General features: G+C 36.8%; 1 protein-coding gene across 2 annotated transcripts; it reads left to right on the top strand.

The window, feature by feature from the left end:
• Window positions 1-89: 89 nt before the first annotated feature.
• SGTB (small glutamine rich tetratricopeptide repeat containing beta) lies at window positions 90-21,604 on the top strand. 2 transcript variants are annotated; one of them, XM_027887747.1, is made up of 11 exons: window positions 90-311; window positions 1,661-1,856; window positions 6,914-7,017; window positions 7,756-7,825; window positions 11,365-11,464; window positions 13,736-13,840; window positions 16,677-16,815; window positions 16,903-16,965; window positions 19,538-19,575; window positions 19,821-19,904; window positions 21,328-21,604. In XM_027887747.1, the coding sequence occupies exons 2-11, from the start codon at window positions 1,757-1,759 to the stop codon at window positions 21,437-21,439; spliced, it is 915 nt and encodes a 304-aa protein (XP_027743548.1). In that variant the 5' UTR covers window positions 90-311; window positions 1,661-1,756; the 3' UTR covers window positions 21,440-21,604. The 2 variants fall into 2 exon arrangements, with proteins under 2 accessions (XP_027743548.1, XP_027743547.1); XM_027887746.1 differs by having other exon boundaries at window positions 91-311; window positions 1,729-1,856.
• Window positions 21,605-22,402: the final 798 nt, after the last annotated feature.

Raw genomic sequence — 22,402 nt, 5'->3', positions numbered from 1 at the left:
GAGCGGAGGAGGAGCAGAGGAAGAGGAGGAAGGACTAGGAGTAGGAAGGACTGGAGGAGAGGAGAAGGAAGGACGGACAGGAGGAGGAAGAAGGGCAGGGGAGGAAGAAACACAGGAGGAAGAAGAAACACAGGAGGCACAAGGACCGGCTTCACTCCCGCCACCACCCCGCCCTCTGTACACCCGAGAGCGCAGCGCTCAGCCCTGCTCCTCCGCCGCCCTGCGCATCCGCTTCCGACACCGCCTCCTCCGGCTCCGCGTCCCTGCTCGCTCCCAGTCGCCGGCGGCGCGGACTCGCCACCTCTCGCACGGTAAGAGCGATGTCCCCTTCCCGCGAGGGCGAGGGGCCTGCGAAGTGGCTCCGCGCCGCCTCCCCGCACCCCCGGTGCACAGAGCCCGGGGGCGGCGCGGAAGATCGGACCTTAGGCGGCGCGGCCGCGGTCCCCGCGGTGCCGGGAGGGGCCCGCGGGCGGTGTAGGGCTGTACTTGGGGCCCGAGCGAGCGGCCCTGGGCCGGGGGAGGACGCGGAGGTGGGCGGGGGGCGGGAGCGCGGCCCCCCTTCGAGCCCGCGGGGGCGCGCCCGAGCGCGGGTACTGCACTGTCCCTGCCGGGGGAGCTGATCCGGGAGCCCCGGTGCCCCCGGCTGTGCTCCACTGCCCCTCCCGGCTCTCCCCGTCCCCACGGCGGGGTTTGCGTGGCGGGGGTTTGTCCGCACACCGGTTCGGTCGCGCGCTGTGGGGAGAAAATAATGTAGCTGCGGGCTGACCCTGGTCTTGCCATTCATTTAATGCTCCTTTTTAAACCTGCTTTGCCCCAAGAGCTGGACAAGATTGTACCCTTTCAAATCAAAAGGGTTAAAGGAAAAATAACTTGGAAAGTTGTAACTAAAATTGTCCTCCAGGTTATGTAACTCCCAGCTGCTGCTGAATGGAAATCAGACTGAGCCAGTAGTGTCTCTAATCACAAGTGTGTACTGAGGTCACAGTGTTCCACTTCTTTGTCCGAAGTGATAATGAACTGTTCTGCAGCACCATGTCACACCATAGAACATCTTTTATTAAAGTATAACACCCATGTCACACCAAAGAACGAACACCTTTTATTCAAGTATAACACCATGTCACACCATAGAACGTCTTTTATTAAAGTATAACACCCATGTCACACCAAAGAACGAACACCTTTTATTTAAGTATAACACCATGTCACACCATAGAGCATTTTTAATTAAAGTATAACACTCATGTCACACCAGAAAAGGAACACCTTTTATTGAAGTGTGTTTCTATATGTCATTAGATTTATCACTGTGGCTTTTTAATTGGTTTTGACCTCAGCATGTGCTCCTTCTTGCAAGTGCACGTCTCAGAAATAAAAGTAAAACCATAGAAGAACTCCCTATAAATGAAAAATAAGCTGCTAAATTAATTTAGCCTTGGTGATGGGCCATTCACTTGAGAGTTGGACTTGATTATCTTTGTAGGTCCCTTCTGTGATTCTGACTCAACTTTCCTGATGATAGTTAGATTAGATTATTGTAGCAGTTTTCCCTACTCCATACAATTTTATTTCTTTTTTCAAGAAACAAGAAATTGTTATATTGTTTTATTCGGCTTTTGGTGAAGGATAAGGTTTTGTGTATTGTATGTACTTCTTACTGAGGTCACTAGGAGACTGGAATACCGTAGGAATAAATTTTCTGAAATAAGAGATCCTGTTGTTTTTAAGACATAGGAGAAACTGAATCAATTTCAGTATGTCATCAGTCAAGCGCTTGGTTTATGCAGTCATCCATTTCTTGAGAGAGCAGAGTCAGATGGATACTTTTACTCCAGATGAACAAGAAAGCTTGGAAGGTAAGTGATAAAGATGCTAATATACATATACACACATATATGTATATGTGTGTATATATGTATGTATAATATCTCACAGGTGTTGCATTGCCTTATATATAATATCACAAAAGTAACTGGAGTGACGTAACTGAAACTGCCACCAAATATTATCTGCGAATAAGATCATTATCTTAATGTTTCTGAGATTATTAATTTTAAGCATCTTCAATTTAAAAAATATTCTAAAGTCACATGTGTACTACCTTAATTTTGAGAAACAGATACTTTGAATCACATCAATTTTAGAGGTCTTTTCTAACCTCAGTAGTTCTGGATTCTAAGTTAAGCGGTGCTGTAATCAGACCCTAGTAATAACTTGCGTATATGTGCCACAAATGTTTGCCTGATGATCATTTTTCTCTTTTATATTTGGTTTCTTTCTGCATTTTATATCTCTTAGTAGCTCTGCTTGCCACTGAGGAAGTAAAACAATTATCATATATTGGGTTTGATTTATGGGAAAAACTCCTTTTTTGTACTTGCAAGAATTCCATGTAATTTAGAAGGGAAGGCTAAGACATCCTGAGAACATGGAAAATAAAATAAATGCTTTGAGGTGGTTTTTTTTTCACTTCAGTAGTGGTTCCAAAGAGTACATGGTAGCAAGTATTTTCAGTATGGTATGACTTCTGTTATACACCCAAGTTCATCTATCTGCATAAATAGCTGGAGACAGATAGCCTTCTGTGTCTATTTCTTTACTGACAGACAGTCATAAAGTTTTTGTAACTTCATGGTATCTGCCTTCCTCCTTCACAGTGCCCTTTTCCCTAAGTCTTGGAGACTTCATGTCAGGTGGAATCACAATTTGGAATTAAGAAAGGAAAGAATAAAGTCAATTCTACAATGAGCTTTCATAGCAATTTTTTTAAAAGACCTCTGCGCTGTTTCAAGCAGCCTTTGGTTGTGTCACTCAACCAGAGGAGGAATTTGGATGTAAAAGGGAGCTAGAACTAGCAATACAGTAAGTAATTGCAGGCAGTAGATGATTACTAAATTCTGTGAAATCTGAGGTGTGGAGAGACTTTGCTGAGATACAAAACGAGTCCTTCTTCTCAGAAGTGTAAACTTAAAAGATAAACCTCGATGTGGTTCATTCTCATGTTTATCAGTTTTACAGTGTTGTTATTGTTCACCAGTGTAAATAAGAAAGAAACCTTTGTGTCATTCTATTTAAAGGATAGTTCCAAAAGAATCAAAGGTAAAAGATTTGGTTTTATATAATGATCTGCAGCATTTTGTACCTTTGAAAAGTAGTAGCCATCAAATTAATTTAACCTGTATCAGGTTATGATGATCTTCATCTGATGAAAGAAAACAATGTTTTTGGAGATCATATATAATGAGAGATGAAGAATATTCCTTTTGTTTTTATAATGAAACTGATAAACATTGGGTTATGATTGAAATTTTACCTAATAACATAACTTTAGCCAATGTCTATATGAAGGAATCAACTTTTAAGATTCAGTTTTCTAAATAAAAAATCTTATAAAACCTCAGTTGTGCTTAAATACTGATGCAAAATTTAGCATTTTAATACAGATCTGAAATCCTAATTTTAGAGCTCTATGCTGCCACAAGCACAGTACCATATGCTATGTGTTAGAGGGTAGGAGGTGGGCATTCTGAAAAATTGACTCAGTTGTGCAAAACATCTTCAGTGCATGTAGAGCAGCAGTAGCCCAAGTCCTACCCATTAAAGTATTTAATGTTAGATGGAGACATAAGGGATCAAAATCTTGACTGATAGTTTTTATCAGTATCTTATGTACTTACTTGATGGCTGTGAAAAGATAAAACACTGAATGATTAAGTGACTGTGCCAAGAAGTAAGTCCAACAGTTCCCATTTCCCACAAAACAACAAAAAGAGCTAGAAGATTGCAAATAAAATTGAGACCTTCTGAAAATACAATCTAGGATGTATTCACACTCCATTTTTGTTGATAATCTTCATTCTGCATATGTGAATTATATAGGGATGTCAGTGATAGTGTAAATTTCCTCAAGGAATTTTGTACTTGCTTGATGAATAAAAATGCCTTATTTGAGAAGCAGAGTAGTTGGAAGGAAGACCAGAGAAACATACTCCACTAGGATCTAGAACAGTGATATAGGCCTCTTGGTGGTTAGTGCTCAACTCTTTTGTATGATCTAAATATTTCACTTCATCTAAGTTATATTTTAGACTGTGTTTAAGTGGCAGTTATTCCTCCCTTCATCCCCTCCCTTCTTTCTTTCATAGCACCTATTTCTGTGGCATTAAAGAAAAGTCTCTACAACATGCACAAGGCTGTGATCTTTTTTTTTCTTACCTCTATGATTGGTGTACCACAAGTAATTTCTCTAAGGCAGTGTTTCCAAAATAGGAAGGCAGGTGATGCATATAATACTTGACACAGGGAAGGTTATATACTAGACGAAGCAAGATGGTATTGAGTAGTAAAGGGGCCCAGTGCTCGTTATTCAGCAGTCAACAGCCTGCATGTTGGCTCTTATGCCTTCATGTTGCTTGCAATTTGTGTTAGGGTGGCAGAAAATCCTGGAGCTCTGTGGCACTGGGAATACAGAGCTAGGCTCCAGCATAACCCAGTTGCTCCTATTGTCAGATAGTGGGTGTAAGTCCCAGCTGTTCAGCAGGGACCTGTAAGGATTTTCAAGGTGGTCAGTTCAAGCTGAGGCTTCTGAAAGTGTGTGTGTGATGGTGGAGCTGATCAGGAGATCAGATAGCTTTGGCCTTTGAAATCAGAGAAGATTAATAGCTTACACAGTGATCAAATCTTTACAATTCACTGATAATATTGAGCTTGCAGCAGTGGATGGTGCTTGTTTTGATAATGGGATAGTAAGATGATGGCAGCATGACCTCCTGAGGTACTTCTCTAGTGAAAAGAAGTCTTCACTCCTTTGACTTTAGTGGGGTCAGGTTTTTATGTAACATTAAATCAGAGTAGCTATTTATATTGTCACAATCTATTACACCCTCTGATTTGGAAAAGTTTCTGTTTTGGCAGTGCTTATTTTTATGTGGGTTTCTGTTGTTGGCTTGAATGTTAACCAGTGGTTATTATTCTAACCTATAGATTCATCCCATAAGAGCTCCTAATTTTATTATACACACGAAAGATAGATTAGAAGGAATAAAAATTCCATTTTTCACATAAAGGAGAAATGTGGGAATTCATGATAAAAACTTGATTATTTAATGGAAATGCAGAATAATAGTACTAAGAACTGTCATTTAGGCGTAATTTACACTGCTGTATTTTCCAAAACTCCTATATCATAGAGATTTGGTGTCACAGACTTAATGCTTTGAGAAAGATAAGGGGGAGGTTGTATTTTAAATTTATGCAAAACTACAGATTATGTAAGACGTTCAGAAAAGGGAGTGCCTTTAGATAAAAAAAAGTTGGTGGGGAAAACCAATAAGTAAAATATTGCAAGAGGCTTCCTATTAAGTCATATAAGGAAAAAAGAAATGTGTAATTCCACTGATTTTCTGATAGACCTGGTAATAAGTACTATTAATATGTGTAATTCAGAATCCAGCATTTATCAGTGTTCACTTTACAAGAACTAAATTTTTCTACATAGAGGGAGACAAAGAAGTTTAACACAATTTCTTCAGCACTCTTAGTGGGTATTTTAGAACCTGAAAAATTGATAAATTTTTAGGAATATGTTGTAGGGGCAACTTGCATGCATATTTAGCAGTGTTATTTTGTGTTCAATTGTTACATGTTATCAGCTTTAACTTTTTACATTAATTTACTTTTTTGTGAATAATTGTATGTTACCACTTAAAAAAAAAATTACATTTTACAGGATTTACTATCTATTTCACAGATCTACTTCCCCCACCCTTTCTGCCTGCTGTGACATAGAAAACAGGCTCCTCAAACTGGCCTTACTGTTGTTAACTTTCAGGAGTTTTACTTTACTAGTTTTGGGTTAGTATTCAGGTTCATTATAATGCAAATAAGAATTCAGACTATATTTTTATATTAACATTGGCCTGAAAGTCAATTTAAATACTAAGAATCTGTTTATACTGATACCTGATTTGAATTCAGGTACTTCTGGTTGTCTGTTTTGTATATCTTGACTTTAAAAGGCTGTTTTTCTGTTCAAAATATTTCTTTGTTCTTCTTCACTTTTAATTCTAAAATATTTAGATGATATACCTTAAGAAAAACGTTCTACTAGATTCTTAAGTATATAGGGAAAATAATTATATAAGTCACAGTAGTGTTAATAATGGAATATATATATATATATACATCTTCAGACTTGTGTACAGTAATTGCTGTTGATCTTCTTTTGCCTAAAAATATGTGAGCACATTTAAAACTTTAGTTAGGTATATGGCTCTCCTTTTTTTAGAATTAATTACTGTGTGTTTGCATTATTGCAAATTTGGGAGGGCCATTTAATCCTTACACAACTGAACACGTGAAAGGATATTGCAGATATATTTTTTAATAGAATAAAGTTTGTGATTATTGCAGCATTTTATTTATAAACAGTGTCTTCAAATGAATATATTTTGTTACCAAAAAAAATAAGATTAACAAGTATCTTGCCTTTATTCTTTACAGTAAAGGTGAGCAGTTTCCTTCCAGCTGTTATGCAACTCAGATATATGGTAGTTGTGATCTTTTGAGGTGGGGTGTGTGGCACATGGACATGCATAGTTGTATTATGAGTTTTGTGCTTTTGTTAAATGCTTTTTTTTTTTTACATTTTAAAAAAAGGCTTTAAGTGACTCAAGGAACCGAAATGAAATTTTTTAATTGCTTGCAAAATAATGGCCAAACTATCTATGGATTGTGTATATCTTAGATGTTTTTCAGCAAGCCAATTCTATGGGGATCAGGTAGCCTCTCTATTTTATGATTTATTCCAAAGAGCTGCTTTTACTAGCTGAATAGGGAAGTAAGTCACTGCTTTATAAATAAATAGTAAAGTTATGCTTCTATTGAGAAACTGGTGATTTTTTTTTCTTTTAAGTTGCAATTCAGTGTCTGGAGACTGTGTTTAAGATTAGCCTGGAAGATACTCATCTTGCACCCCCACAGCATTTGATAGAAATGTTCACAAACTCTATTCACAAGGTAAGAGTTTCATTTAGATTCTAGAGTTACTCTGCCAATATGTGCTAAGGTTTCATGTTGTATACACAATCTTTAAGTGCTCTATAGGTCAAAATGATGTGATAACTTAAAGGAAAACATGAAAAAGTTGAATTTCTGTAAAAGGCTAGCATTATGAGAATCTTTTGGGGCAGTGGGAGGAATTAATTTCAGCTAGGCAAGGACAATTCCAGAAAATTAATCAACAGTGGATGTCTCATTCTCACTTCAAGGTTTTTATCCTTCAGTTGAGCATTTTGCAGTTCCCAGAGATAAGTATCTGATGTGTGTCATTTGTAGTTTGATGCTTCTCACTCCTTTCTGGAAATAATGTAATTGCTCCATTTTGAACACTAACCTTAAAATGGGAACTTCTGAAGTGTTTACTAATAATACATATTATCTGAGATCCCAAGTGCAAAAACCATCAGAATGGTAAACAGGAAAGTCAAAGTTAAACAAACAAGACTGAAGAAGTATCAGCTATCTTCCCCTTGACTTCCTTAAAACATGTGGTGAGCCATAAGGTTTTTTCAGTAGCAGAAAGCAAGCTTTTTCTTCTAAGGATGTGTTAGTGATGTTTAATTCTTTCACACTTCCTGTACACTACAGAAAATCTGATTGTTGACACAGTGCTGCCCAGGATAAAGAAATTTTTAATAAAATTGGGGTTTATATTTTAATGAAAAAAAAACTTTTTTTTTTTTTTGTCCCATACAGAATGACATGCTGCCTCTCTCAGGTTCTTTACCAGAGAATGTTGTAAAGGCTGACCAACTGAAAGATGAAGGTTTGTAATAAACATAGAAATAAAATGTCTTACGCTCCTATTAGGTTTTTGGGTTATCATGGATAATGATAGTGTAGCAGCTGGGCAACACACACCCCACAAAAAAACTTCAGCTTATATTCTCTGGTGACTTATGTTGTAAGAGGTCTAATTGATTTGCTTCATCTGGGAGCAAAGAAAATATTGTTTATATTTTTAAGCAACCTCCTACTCTGGAGGTTGCTTAAAAATTAAGGGATAACATGTGAAGTTGGCAGTGTTCCTGAGTAGCAGAAGCTTTAAAGACTGAACAGGTATTTTTTGGCATATTCTAGATTTCTCTGTTTGTCCATGGAATTTTTATACAAGTTTCTACTTACTTTGAAATGGTTAGGTGATGGTAAAAGCTTATGCCAATGGAAAAATTCTTGTGAAGTTACTGGGGCTAGTATTTCACATATGTGACATCATTTGTGTGCTTTATAATTGCAGACAAGCCAGTTGTTTATTTCCCCTTTGACAGCTGTTATTGCTGTTCTCTGAGGAAAAGCAGCTGTACCATAGAAGACTTTACTAATAGAACCTAAGAAAACGTCTATGTTATTTCCCTTCAAAAAGAAGGGGGAGAGGGAAAAAACATGTAGCAGTGAAAAGTGTCAGGAATTGTTATGGATTGATGCTTTATAAATTACATTTTTAATAACCTGTTGAATTTTCAGGCAGTTGAGTTTTATAGAAAAAAAAAGTAAACATCTTATTACAAAGCAGATGTAACTCCCTCAAAAGTTGCAGGACAATAATGTGGAAAAAATTCTACTGTTTTTGACAGTGAGTAAAATGAGTTCCATGTCTGTCTTATCTTAAAATTGGTCATCTGTAGTCATGAATGCAGTCCATTACTTGCTCTGAAAGTAAGTTTTCGTAATTCTTGAAGTTGCTCATTAGCTCTTAAATTCTAAGGGTAAAGAGCTCAAACATGGTCAGGTCACAAGCGAAACTTAGTTTGTAAGTCATAACATACCTGTGGTACATCTTGGCTTTTCATTTTGCTATCTGTTTCTGTCAACTCATGGAAAGTGAAGAACACTTGTAGCTCTCAGTATGGTCATTGGACTGTAGGGATAGCCAGCACTTTCCAGATGTGAGCGTTACAGCTGTTTTAAATCCGTGTCTGTGTATGGTTTTAGAAAAGGAATTCCATGGCTCTGCTGAAAAAAGTGGAAAGAGTCTAAACTTTAATGAAGGACCATTTCAAGTGTCAGCTGTCAGGGGCATTAGTAAGCAGTTTGGAACTGCTTGAAATGCCTCTGGTTAATTTCCCATAATAAAATTAAAACTTACTGCTTTCTAATGCTGAAGTGTTATGTTAATCCTCCACATTTTCATATGCATATTGACTGCTATTATGCTTTTTTGCCCTGAATTATGGAGATGAACAAGGTGACTTGGGGAAGTCTATTTGACCTGTATCTTCTATAATACTGTAATTCTATAACTCTGATTTCCTCATTTCTATCTGTATGTCATTATGGAATAACTTCCCTCATCTTTGTGGCCACCAGCCTGCTCCTCCTCTGCTCTGAAAACTCAGCCCTAATACTTGTAGAAATTGACTAATGAATAGCGAAACAAAATCAGGTAGCGAAATTGTCTTTCTTGGCCATTAGAAAAGCAGAAAGTAATTTATAAATACAAATTAAAAAAAATAATACTTGAATTTACTTGCTTACACTTGTCTATCACTTGACACTTTGACTTAATGTAAGCTGTGTAAGAGCACAGATTGTGCAGGTTTGTATAGTGTAATGGTGGCCTCATCCTAAAAAGATCTGTGTATTACCACAGCAATATTAAATTATAATAAGTAGTATTTTCGCTATAAAGGACACATGTTCAAAAAGTATAACCATTAGTGGAGTTTTTTGGTCTTAAGAGTTTTTGTATGATGTTAAAATACAATGATACATTTGCTTTTCCTTATCTTAGCAGTTAGTAGATCTAGCTATTTTTATGTTTTCCTTTAGCCAAGTTGTAGCTGGAGAGAGAGCGAGCAAGAGAAGTATGCTCTGATATTTGCTCAAACTTAGCCCTGTACCCCAGGTCATCTTTGGCTCAGAGCAGTATCATAAATTCTAATGTTCATGGTCATTGATGGCAGTTTTGTTTTAAAGGAACATTAGCTGTTGCAATCTTGTTGAGTGCAGCTAACTTGCAAATATTTGACAACAGGATTTAGTATACAGGATTGAGAACAAAGCAAAGCTGTGTAGATAGTGGGCCTCTAGAAATTAGAAAGATATTGTTACATTCTGTATGTGTTTGGAAGGTATACGTGCAATTACAGTTTGTTTGCCTTCTTGCTAAAGGATTGGTGAATATAGTTACAGTAAGTATAGCACTATTGGGAAGAGGTACTTTTGTACTACCTTGATGATACTTAGTTATTTCAATATGGTTTTGTTTATTCAGTTCTCCATCTTTAAAAAGAAACTCAAGTACAGTTGTTTTCAGTTAGTACAAACACTTAGGACTGCTTGCTCCACAGTCTTTTGCTTTCTGTCAGAGGCTCAGTTGCACTGACTGAACTTTTCCAGGCTTTGCTTTTGCAGTTATCTACATCAGTAGTAATCTGACCTGTCCCTTCTCCTGTTTGTTTTAGGATAAGATTTGAATATTTTGCCAAAATACAAGTAAGTCAGTGGAAGTCTACAGTTTTCTTGGCAATTTCCTGACATTTCTGGGAAACCCAGGCTTCTGTAGGATCTAGCAGGCCAAACATTGATAACTGCAGGACCCAGGGACAATCATAAACCGGGGCACTCTGAACTAGGATTTTTTCTTTACTCTTATGGCATCAGGAAAGACAGAAACTAGAAAGACTGACCTGTGTTGGGGACAAAAGAATGTGTAAAGTGTCTTTTGTTTTGAAAGAGCTTACTCGAGAATTTTCTGTCTGTATAGAAGTTATATAAATGTTTCTGGGTTTTGTTTTCCAATGGACTTAAAAAATAGGAAATGTGAGTCATTTTAGATTGCTTGTGCTATACATACTTCTCATTATCTTATTGAATTCCTTACATGGTATCACAAAAGTGGGACCTATGTGCTTAGTTTTGATTTGTTTGATTTTTCATATTACATAGATACAAGCAAGTTTTTGGGACATATAAGAAAATGAAATTACGAAATTAATGTAGCCTGCTGGATTATGAGGCTTGCAAGACAGTTACAACTAAGTCTATATTAGAGTGGAACTGCAATTAAAATTACACTTCTCAATGAAGTGATCTTTGCTTAACAGCAGAAACTAACTGGAAAGTGTGAAATACGAAGATGAGAAGAGAATGGTTTATGTGGTGGACTACTATGTACATAATAAACTTTACAGACATAGTGTATTTTTATTTCATTATTCCCTGCCAGTTCTGTTCAAAAGAATGTATCTCAAAAAAGGGCAGTCATAATTCCCTTATATAGATGCTGTAAGGTAGCTGCTCTATTTCTTTCATTCAGAGCACTGTATCTTCTAACTATTTAAGAGCTTTTTATAATTATTTCAGGTAATAATCATATGAAAGAAGAAAATTATGGTGCTGCAGTGGATTGTTACACTAGGGCTATACAACTGGATCCAAACAATGCAGTCTATTACTGCAACAGGTAAAATGAAAATGATACACATCTTTCATTCCAGAACTTGAGTAACATTATTTTAAAGATAAATTTTGAAGTAGATCAAAGCAATGAAAGGCTGGAAGCCCTCGCTATTCAGAATTTATTTGGTTAGATTTGAAGAATATCTGAAGTTAAAGTGAGCTCATTCAGCATCTCTGTATCATTTAAAAGTGTAATATGGACTTTAAAATGCCTGGTAATGTTTGAGATCAGGTTTTGTGAGTTAGGTTGTCTATATTAAATCATAACATAGGCTATGATTTTCAGTCTGCTGAGAGTAGTAAAAGCCTATTTTTTTTCTGGTTTTCTTAGTGACTCAGGTGCCATCTCTACCTCCCTTAGTGCTGGCTTTCCCTGAGGAAAAAAATCATCAATGTGGAAATGCTATGAGGTTTCGTGCATTTTATAAATACTCGGCATTTTAATGTGTGATCTGTTGAAAAATAACAATACTGCTTTTGTGGTTTCGTTACATAATCCTTTCTTCACCATAGTGAAGACATAGTGATTCAGCAGCAGATGAGCCTGGCAGTGCATGTTAACCCAGTTGCAGCAGGATGTTTTTGCTGCCTGGAAGACCAGCCTAAGAGCAAAGGCAGTCTCATCTGTGAGCCCTGCTGGAATGAGCCTGCTTCCAGAGTGCCTCTATTATTAATTTAAGGATATAGGATATATTAACTTAAATGCTGTCAATCTGGCCTTGTGGCAGTGTACCTAGGGATTATTTTAGTTTTAGAGCAGTGTTTCCATTACTCCAGAGTTTAGTTTGTGATAAATACAAATAAAAGATTCAGTGTTTTGAGGCAAATATAAAGGGAAAGGAAATGTGCAGTTTGTTAATATTTTATATACTTAAAGACAGCAGTTCAAAGTGTAAATCATCTATTTTCCTCGGGAAAACTAATCATATAAGTGACTCCAGGTATAAAATGGAAATTAAGACCAGATTGAAAAGCTTCCCAAAATCTCTGGAAGTTTCCTCAGGAGAATGGGCTTAAGCACCAAATCTGTAATTGGCAAAAGTAGAAATACTTTTCTATGTGTGTTGCATTATCCCCTATCACATTTGTGAGGACCACAATGAGTCTTGACGTTGATCAGCACGGTATTGTATGTAGTCACTTAAAAGAAAACATAAGATGCTTGGAATTTTGTGGGTGATGTGGTACTTGCGTAAATATAGGCCTTATCTTTCTTGACCTTGTCTGGGAGCTATGGAGACAAACTGCCTTCAATGGTCTTGCTTTTTACTCACAGCAGTGAGAAAAAAAAAAGCTGAGATGCCCTTGAAATTGTAACTGGCCATATAATTTTTTGTGAACATAGAAAAAACATTTTCCGTTCAAACGCATGCAAGATTAAGTACTGTACCCTTTTTTTGTAAATCTCCACTGGCATCTATGGAGTGTGACAAATGTTAAACAGTCCAAATATTTAAAATAGGTAAGTAATCCCATTTTGAAGACATTTTAATTCCAGTCAGAAAAAATCAAGCAATTTGGAGGTAATCACAGGAGAAAGGAATCCTAATAAAAAAGAAAAAGACTTTATTTCTACTATAGTGTTTTAAACCAAGAAAGAACAAATAAGTGTTTTGAGACCTTTCAAACTGGGGAAGTTTTGATTATTAATGTGTCCTTTTTAATTTGGCGAAGTCTTTACTCTTGTTATATTAAGGTTTGCATCATTCAGTATTTCTCCAATACACAAATGCAATTTAATTTAGTAATTCAGAGGTTATTGAGAAATGTTGTTCTGAGTTACCTGCAACCATGAGTTGACTTCTAAAAATCCAAGCAGGGAAAAAATCACGGCATTCCTTTGAATACCTGTAAAACTATACTTCTTGCTGGAAAATTCCAATTTTATACAATACTTTTCCTTAAACAAGGATTTTATGTGAAGTATTACTTGAGAGTTTCACTTCTTGTAATAGGTTTTATGATTTATTTTGTGCATAGTCGTATGCTGGATCTAAAACTGTTCCTTAGAATTATTTGTCCTTTGTGTGCTCAGCGGTGAGTGCATTCTCCAAAACCGTAGTCTAGCAATGCACTTTTGCACATAACATTTACTCACTCTACTTAATTGAGGAAAGATAAGGATTGTCTAAATAGTGAATAAGAAGTCAGTTAAGACTAGCATGTGAGTGTCTAAGCTTGTTTTTTTTGTTGTTTTTTTTTTTTTTTTTTATTATTGCTGATTTGGGGGTTTCTTTGACAAAGCTCTCTCCTTTCATTACCATCTTCTTCATAGGGCTGCTGCTCACAGTAAGCTCAGCAACTACAGGGAAGCAATAAAGGACTGTGAGAACGCCATAGCAATAGATCCAAAGTACAGCAAAGCATATGGAAGAATGGGGTAAGCTAATACAAATCTGAGTAAACACTAAAATCTCACATGTAAATCACCATCGATTTTCTGAAATAAGTGGAGCCAGGTTGTTTTACTTAGCTGACATTCTTGTTCTGAAAGTCTAGCAGTTTTCTGAGGATGACCCTATCGGGCTGTCAGCTCTTTCTATATTTGTGTTTGATACCAGCATTTTTATCAGATTTCACCAGTTTGCAATATTTTTCATTCAGTTTATCAACTTCGCAAGTTTGGTTTAGAAAGTCATGATGTGTTTTTTCTACCTCCAGCCTAATTATGAATAATCAAAATCTTGCAGTTGGAATGGTGAATCTGTTAATGATGCTGCTAGAGAACAGCAGGGACTTCACACTAGCAGGAATAGAGGCTTAATTTTTCTGTTCAATAGATCTTTGGATGCAGATATTTTAGCAAGACTAAGCTATGTCTCTTTGGTAGTTTTTCTCAGTGGCATCTGAGAGAATAACTGTATAGCTTCTCGAGGCAGTGGGTTATCTGAAAAGAATGTCAGGAATTCTCTGAATAGCCTGTTGACTTGAGTGAAGGGCCATTCTTCCAAGATGTGTAACTTTGCTTTTTCAATAATTGAACACATTGTGGTTGTGGGCTGAATGCTGCATATGGCCTTTGAAGTTTTTTCTATACCAGTAAATTAAAAAACGCTTAGAATTGTTTATTGGGTCAGTTGGCATGAAATGGCTCATGTACGTGTTATTAAAATCTAGTTTGCAGTATGGAATGGCCACATCTGAGTGACCTATTACTAAACTGCTTTAGTCTGTGTTAAATTCTGAACCATACCCCAAAATTGTTTGCAATAGTGTTTGTTGACCTGGGACAAAACCATGCCAGGAACATTTATTTTAACATAAAATATGATGGAATTCTATCACTTGAAAACTTTCCATAATATAGTTTATTTTACTAATACAAACATAGACTAAGTAGCTTTTGAGATGATTAATTAATTTGGAAATTTTAGGCTGAATTGATTGTTGGATTGGTTTTGTTCTATTCAACCCTCTTTAAGATTGTTTCTTCATACAGCATAACCCAAGATCCCTCGACTTTAGTGACAGGGAGGGAGGCTACAGGCTGGTTTAGTTGGAGATTGGAGGTTATTTTAGAGTTTTGTGTGTAAGACTCATGTTCCTTTGATACACAGTATAGATGGGACCATTCTCAGGCAATCAAGCTTCTCTTTTTTGATTGTTTTAGTAGAGAACATATTTTGAGCTACAAGTCATTGCTTAGCTCAGCAGATGAATAAACATAGCATAAACATGGCATAGGCTAAATGATGTTTAATAAAGAAAAACCCCAAGTGCAGAAACCACCTTCCCAATTGAAAAAGATGTGTTTTCTGACTATATTATGCAGGCATATCAGTTTTTCTCAGGATGTGACAGAAATTCTTTATACGTCACAGAAAGGTGTAGAAATATACAGAGATGGGAGCCATTTTAAGGTGGGAATATCAATTTAAAGTGATACTTCCAGCAAGACCCTGAAAAACCACGTGTCTGGGTAGGAATTGTGAGCAAAGAAATGGTTGCCCACTGTTCTGACTTGTACTGTATTTTAAGAAACTCTCTCTTTAAAATTCTCTAAAATACTTTTTCTGTAAAAAGTACTATTGCGTCACAGAAGTAACGGATTACATTTCTAGTCTGGTCAGAAACTATTTTGGCAAGTTAATGAGCCAAAAAGGGAGAATGTTTTTTTATGAGGGTAACTGTGTTAAGAAAACAGACACGAATATTATGTGAGTTCCTCCAGGAGCAGTACTGGAAACTCCTGGAGTTTCACACTTTTACTGAGAGTGCTGACTGTCACTGATGTATTTAACACATTGAACTTGCTTGCCTGAGACAAAATACTAGGGTCTGTTATTTGGCATTAGCACAGGCTTACCACCCCAGTCTTTCTGCTCAGCACATATCAAAAGAGGGGACTGGAGTACTAAATAGCTGAATGTGGCTTACACAGATCTTTCACAAAATGTGGAAAAGATCAGTTTAGCTTTTGGTCACTATAAATTGAAAATACAGTAGAGGATAGAATTGAAACCACAACCAGATAGACTTTTGGAATAGTTCAAAGAAAGGTGTTTTAAATGTAGTAATTGAATTTGAAAACAATATTGTTTTAAAAAGTAGATCTGTCCTATGTTCTCATGAATTGCTGGAGAAGAATCTTTTTCAAAATATTAAACAGGCTTCCCTGATACAAGGGTTTCTTACAGCGTCTTATTACTATGCCATTTAACTAATTTGTCAACTGTTGAAGTACAAGAGCCTTAAGGAGAACCTTTGCACTGATCCTGAGACAAAAATCCATTATGCTGAAACTTGTGGGTCCAATATTTGTTTTCTTGAAGTTGCAAAAGTCATGTTAGGGCTATCTTTGCCCAACTTGCCTATATTCTTTGGGCTGTCTTTGCCCAATGAACTCTTGGATCAAAAAAACTGGAAGAAACACTTGAAGGAATTACTGAGCTTATGCAAAAAAGTCACAGATGCTGGATCCAGCTTGTACTCTCAAAATAGCGACTAAATCACTAGATGATGTCAAGGAATTTTTCATGAAACTTGCATATATATATGAAACAGGTAATGCAAGATGAGTTCTTGAGGGATCATCTTTTCTGCAAAAACAAGTGCTTACACTGAGCAGTAGTACCACAGGAGCAAAAATTGTTTTAAGTTAGTGATCAAGCTAAAAAAATCAGTTGTGAGATACTGTTTCACTTAGAACAGAAAATGTATCATTATATTTTGATGGTCGTTTATGTTCTACTCAGGATTTCTTTACTTCACATTAGGTTGGCTCTCACCTCAGTGAATAAATATGAAGAAGCAGTTACCAGTTACCAAAAAGCACTGGATCTTGATCCAGAGAATGACTCTTATAAGTCAAATTTGAAAATAGCAGAACAGAAACTGAGAGACATGTCCAGTCCTGTAAGTTAGCTCTGCATCTCTTTATTTATAATAGTTTTAATTGGGATTTTGTAGATAAACTTACCTTCTATTGCAATTTGTTTGTAGACTGGAACTGGACTGAGTTTTGACATGGCAAGCTTGATAAACAATCCTGCCTTCATTAGTATGGTGAGTATGTCTCAAGCTTGACTTTATCTTGTTTTTTAAAATGAATTTTTAAGAAAAACACTTGTTTAACAAGCCAAGCAGTTTTAATTACTATTATTATAGCAATGTTTGTATTACACTGAATTTCAACTTTTCTATGTAATTTTACACTTAAAACAAGAAATTAAGTATAAATCTCCTGTAGTGCCTGTCTTATTTCCAATGGATTCTATCTTATGAACAACATACATAGGTTAGCTATGCTGTTTTTGAGGATCGTTTGATAGTAAAACACTTGTCAATGGCATGATGAAAATTTCTTCTATTCTTCACAAAGCAGTTAACAATGAATACAAGGACTAAAGTAACTCTTGTAAAGAACTACTTGTGACCTTTCTGTTCTTACTCTTTCAAATTATCCCTGACATCCTTAAGTGTTCAAACAACAAATATAAATACCACATAGCGCAATCCTTCCAGTACAATTTAGCTTTCTTAGCTAAATGGACTTAATGAACTTTGTAGAATGAACCTGGAGAAAAAGAAAAGCATCACGCTTCCCACCCCCAGAAAAAAAAAACCAACCACCAACTTACTTCCTTTGAGAACACAGTTAAAACTTTATTAGCCCTCGGGTAGCTTCACTGGAACAGGACATTGTAATCAGTGCTTTTGTGTGGCAGTGCACTGTATTCCAAAAAGATCCTTACATCTGGTTTGATACCATGGTGGTGTGGTTTCACAGCCACTCAGCAGCCAAGGCCCACGCAGCTGCTTGCTCACTCCCCCATCAGCAAGATCCGGGAGAGAGTCAGAAGGGTGAAAGCTGAAAAACTTGTGTACTGAGATACAGAGAGTTTAACAGGGAAGGCAAAACCCCGCACATAAGCAAAGAAAACTGAGGAATTAATTCATTGCTTCCCATGGGCAGGCAGGTGTTCAGCTATCCCCAGGAGAGCAGGGCCCCATCATGCATAATGGTTACTTGGGAAGATAAATGCCATCACTCCAAATGTACACCTCCTTCCTCCTTCTTCCACCCAGCTTTATATACTGATCATGATGTCTGGAATATGCCTTTGGCCAGTTGGGGTTACCTGTCCTGGCTGTCTCTCTTCCCAGCCTCATGTGCACCCCCAGCCCCCTCACTAGTGAGGCAGCACGAAAACCAGAAAAGGCCTTGGCTCTTTGTAAGCCCTGCTTAGCAATAACAAAAATATCTCTTTCTTATCAACCCTGTGTTCAGCACAAATCCAAAACACAGCACCCCACTTTGGAGAAAGTTAACTCTACCCTAGCCAAAACCAGCACCCATGGTCCAAATAATAGAGACAGTATGTAAGGAAGGAGTGAGCAAGTTCTCTGATAGCATTTGTGATGAAATGGCACTGGAACTCTGTGTACCACTTCACTGGTCACATGATGTACTCTGTGTCTGTTTAGAATCAACAATATACTCTTCAGTATGGAGCTAACTTTGGGGAAAGGATTTTTTGCATTATTTGCAGAAGATGCCTGGTCACATGCCTAGAACACAGCGTGTTCATTTAGGAACGAATGAGTTATCTTCCTGAGGGGTAGTTATTTGTTTTGTTTTAAGGGGAAAATTGCCTCCCTGTCTGACTTAGAGGCTTGTAGCCTCCATTTTGGGCCCCTAAGCTAGATCAGCCTTATTACTGATAGCAGAAACTAAACCAGAATCCTATATTAACCATAGAATTGGCCTGAATTTGGCATTTTATATCCAACTGTTAACTAGAGAAAAAAGTTGATTTACTTTTGAGATGTCTATATATGGCAATATATTGATCAATAAAATTAACACTGGATATATCTGGGGTTTGTAGTACCTTTGGTAAGACAGTGAATAAGAAGGTATTCTGTTGTGCCTATGGGTGGTGTATTCATACAGGCACTGATTTCTGTAGGAATTATGTTACTAACATTCAAATATCACATTGTTTATTCTATAGCATCTATCCATAGACACCTATATACTATGGTAAGCACAGTATAATTTTAGAGGTATCTTTGAATGAGAAATTTAAATAACCTCACATTTACTACAAAGTAGGAAGATACACGATTACCACAGAACTTTGCTGCAAAGGAAGTCCACACTCTGCTTACTCCACAATGTATTATAGCCATAATCTTAACTGTTAATACCTAATAATAGTAGTAATAATAGTTGCAAATTTAATTTCTCCAGGCAGGAAAGAAACAAAATGCAAACTTTTCTTCAAAAAGCCTGGTAGAAAATCTTTGTCCTTGAAAGTCTTTTTTGTTTGTTTGTTTAGTTTTCTGGTACTGGGGTTTTTATTTTTACTGGCTACCTGTCATATTTTTCATGTCTGAATCTGTAACCACTATTTTTTAGCCAACATGTAACAAATTTTCTCAGCTTCACATCCTTGAAATACATTTCTGTAGTGATTCCATATGACTTTGTGCACATTAACTTAGCTTAATTTTGTAACAAAATAGAATACAGCATGTGGGGGGGTTTTGTGTTTTTTCCCCCCCACATTTTTCTCTATGATACTTAAGTAGTAAACGTGTTATAATTTTAGCTATATGTTGTCTATTCTAGGCAGCAAGCTTAATGCAAAATCCTCAAGTTCAACAACTGTAAGTATTAAAATGGAGTACCATTAAAACAAATATCTTTAGAGGTTTGAATTAATAAGAGAAAAGGTGTATAGTAATGTATTCTGAAAAGGTTATTTTATTTTTACTTAGTGTAAATAAAGCTACTGTAGTTTCTTCTCCTTGCAACCCATTTCCTCCCAGCAATTCAAAAAAGAACTAGGGTTTACTGCTTACTACAAAGGTCCCTGCCCACCTCAATGCCAACACTGTGCTAACTGTTCCAGGATGTCGGGGATGATGTCAAATGCCATTGGTGGCCCTGCTGCTGGCGTTGGTGGCCTGTCAGATTTGTCTAGCCTGATCCATGCGTAAGTAAGAACTGCATAGTTTTATCTGTTACAGCTGTAGTAGGATCACTGCAACATCTGCTTAAAAGGGATAGTGTCAAGCCAGTTACACTGTGGCCTAGTCCCACTGTATGCCTGTTTGTTATTAAAACTGACAAGCCTTAAGACTTATTTCCCACAATTTTGTTTGTTTGCTTTGTACATTTCCCTCATTTGGAATGACTGAACTGCTATGTGCTCAGTTTCACTTTCAGGTTCTCATGTGCTGTTACATTCTAATGCCACTTAGTAAAAGCATTCCTTTAAATCTTTAGGTACTCCTGCACGTGCTTTCAAACTGTGTGGATAAGCACTACCAGATATCGCAGACACTCATTAGAAAAGCTATAGATTTACTTAACACATGTCACAGGTTCTGCTCTGGTATCCTTCCATTTAGATGAGGAAGGTTTCAGAGAACTCAGTTCAATGAAGAGTACCTTTACAAAAACCAGAACTTAAGGCTTTTCTAGTATAGTAATGATAAAATCCATCTGGAAAGGTCTCCACAAAAGCATGTGGTTTGCTTATATGCCAAGTTCTCTTAAAGGAACACAGTTTTACTTTATTTCAGCATTCTAGCCCATTTCTAACTATTTTTAGGTTTTGCCCTTTCAGGGCATAAGTAATTTATAATTTACATCATAGGAAGGGATGCACCAGTGCAAAAAACCAAATGCTATTTTCACAAAAAACAGAGATATATGAAAATGGTGTTTTTTCTTCAACCTGCACCGTGGTTTAAAGTTGTCTTGATAATTTGCTGCTTGGGCAAGATGCAGAAATTACAGAGAAGCCAAGCCAGGCTTTTTGTGAAGTACTATTTTTTTACTTGTTTTTTTCTAGTAAACCAGTGTTAATACTTACCTTTTACATGAGTTAATGTCACGTATTAATTTAACTCTTAAACTACAACTGTTACAGAGATTACTGGTATTACTTCAGTCATACAAGACATAAGGATGTAATAGTATCCTTACTTTCTATTAATGACATCTTTTTCACAAGTAGAAGCTGGCAGCTACACACTTTATTTCTGGAAAAGCTAACATAAGGTTGCACTTCAACTCTAAGAGTAGTTATTTAAACAATTAGAGTAAGTCCTCTTGAAAAGAAGGGAAAAAATCACTGGAGCAGATGTGTTGTTTTTACCGTGTGACGTAATTCTTTTTCCTCTGTGTTATCAAGTAGAAGTAGTAGTGCTAAAGAACGAAAACAAATATTTAATGATAATCCTGTTTGGAGACAATTTAACCAGATAAAGTCATAATACTACAAATACCTTGAGACTATAAAGCAAGTCATCTTTAGTCCTAACTCTAATGTAATGCATCTTTCATCTGTATTGGGATAGCCTGTTTTCTTACAAATGCTGCTTTCACTTGCTGATTTCACTTCAACACAGGGGGCAGCAGTTTGCACAGCAGATACAGCAACAGAACCCTGAGCTCATAGAGCAACTGAGAAATCATATCCGGAGCAGATATTTGAGTGGCAGCACTGAAGAGCATTCCTGACTTCAAGGAGGCATGTGAATTGGAATGATATACAACCCCAAAATGCGTACCATAGTTAGTAGCAAAAGCACCATTGTAACTCTTCTGCTTGAATAGAAGACAGAAAATTCTTTGTGCGTGTTTGCAAACAAGAATAAATCTGTTAAACAGATCTCTTGCACATAACTTGGAACATAGCATTTATGTCTAGTTACTCCTCTAAAAATTAATACACTGAATAGGTGGTTTATTAAAATCCCCAAGTCCAAGTCATTTCAATACATGCATTAGAATGATCTCCAGGGCTATTGAGGGGGAAGGAGTTTTGTAGTGAGCGGTCTTGCATAACAACTTAATTCGAAAATGCTGCTGTAAAAGGGATGTTATTCTTACAGTGAGAACCGTGATGGCTGTACTCTCTGTCAGATATTGAAACAACAGGCCCATTTGCTGTGCCCTTTTATAATGAGCATAAAGCAGCGTTGGAGAATAGAGCATACCTTACACTAATGCTTGAAATCTCTGTTTCTTTAAGCCTGTAAAAGGGGCCAGGAGTAACAGAATATATTTTTCAACTTTACTGGGCAGGAGGGAGGGAGATGATTGCATATGAAGGAGTACCAAAAATTGTAGAGAAAAAGAAGACAATAATTCTGTGTAGGATAATACACAGAAATCAAAGTGAAACTCGGCTTGGGAAAGGAAAGAGTATTAAGAAGTTTTAGGCTTTTCTACTGCCATGCATACCCTCACATCATGATGGTAGCCCTGGAGGTCAGCATTACGGCACTATGTTCCTAAGCATGGCAAGCTGTATTACGTTATGTATGCAGTATTTAGCATAAGCTTAAAATTCTTAACTGTTATAAGCTAAAACTGAGCCTGTGACTGTACAAATAACTCATACTGAAAATTTATTAAAAAAAGAACTGCCTTAGAAGGATTCTTTTTCTATTCTTGTGTGGTAAAGCACTGGCTTAAACA

Source organism: Empidonax traillii, unplaced genomic scaffold (genome assembly GCF_003031625.1).
Source record: "Empidonax traillii isolate 1590-97213 ecotype Southwest subspecies unplaced genomic scaffold, ASM303162v1 scaffold220:size741200, whole genome shotgun sequence".
NCBI lineage: Eukaryota > Metazoa > Chordata > Aves > Passeriformes > Tyrannidae > Empidonax > Empidonax traillii.
The sequence above is the reverse complement of the archived record's forward strand: the minus strand, read 5'-3'. Positions and strand labels throughout refer to the sequence as shown.

What these genes read in the sequence shown, in the direction of transcription:
- SGTB (XM_027887747.1), top strand. Translation starts at nt 1,757, where the DNA reads ATGTCATCAGTCAAGCGCTTGGTTTATGCAGTCATCCATTTCTTGAGA. An exon ending in TGACCAACTGAAAGATGAAG is followed by an intron (nt 7,826 to 11,364) that starts GTTTGTAATAAA and finishes TAATTATTTCAG; the next exon opens with GTAATAATCATATGAAAGAA. An exon ending in GCAGTCTATTACTGCAACAG is followed by an intron (nt 11,465 to 13,735) that starts GTAAAATGAAAA and finishes TCTTCTTCATAG; the next exon opens with GGCTGCTGCTCACAGTAAGC.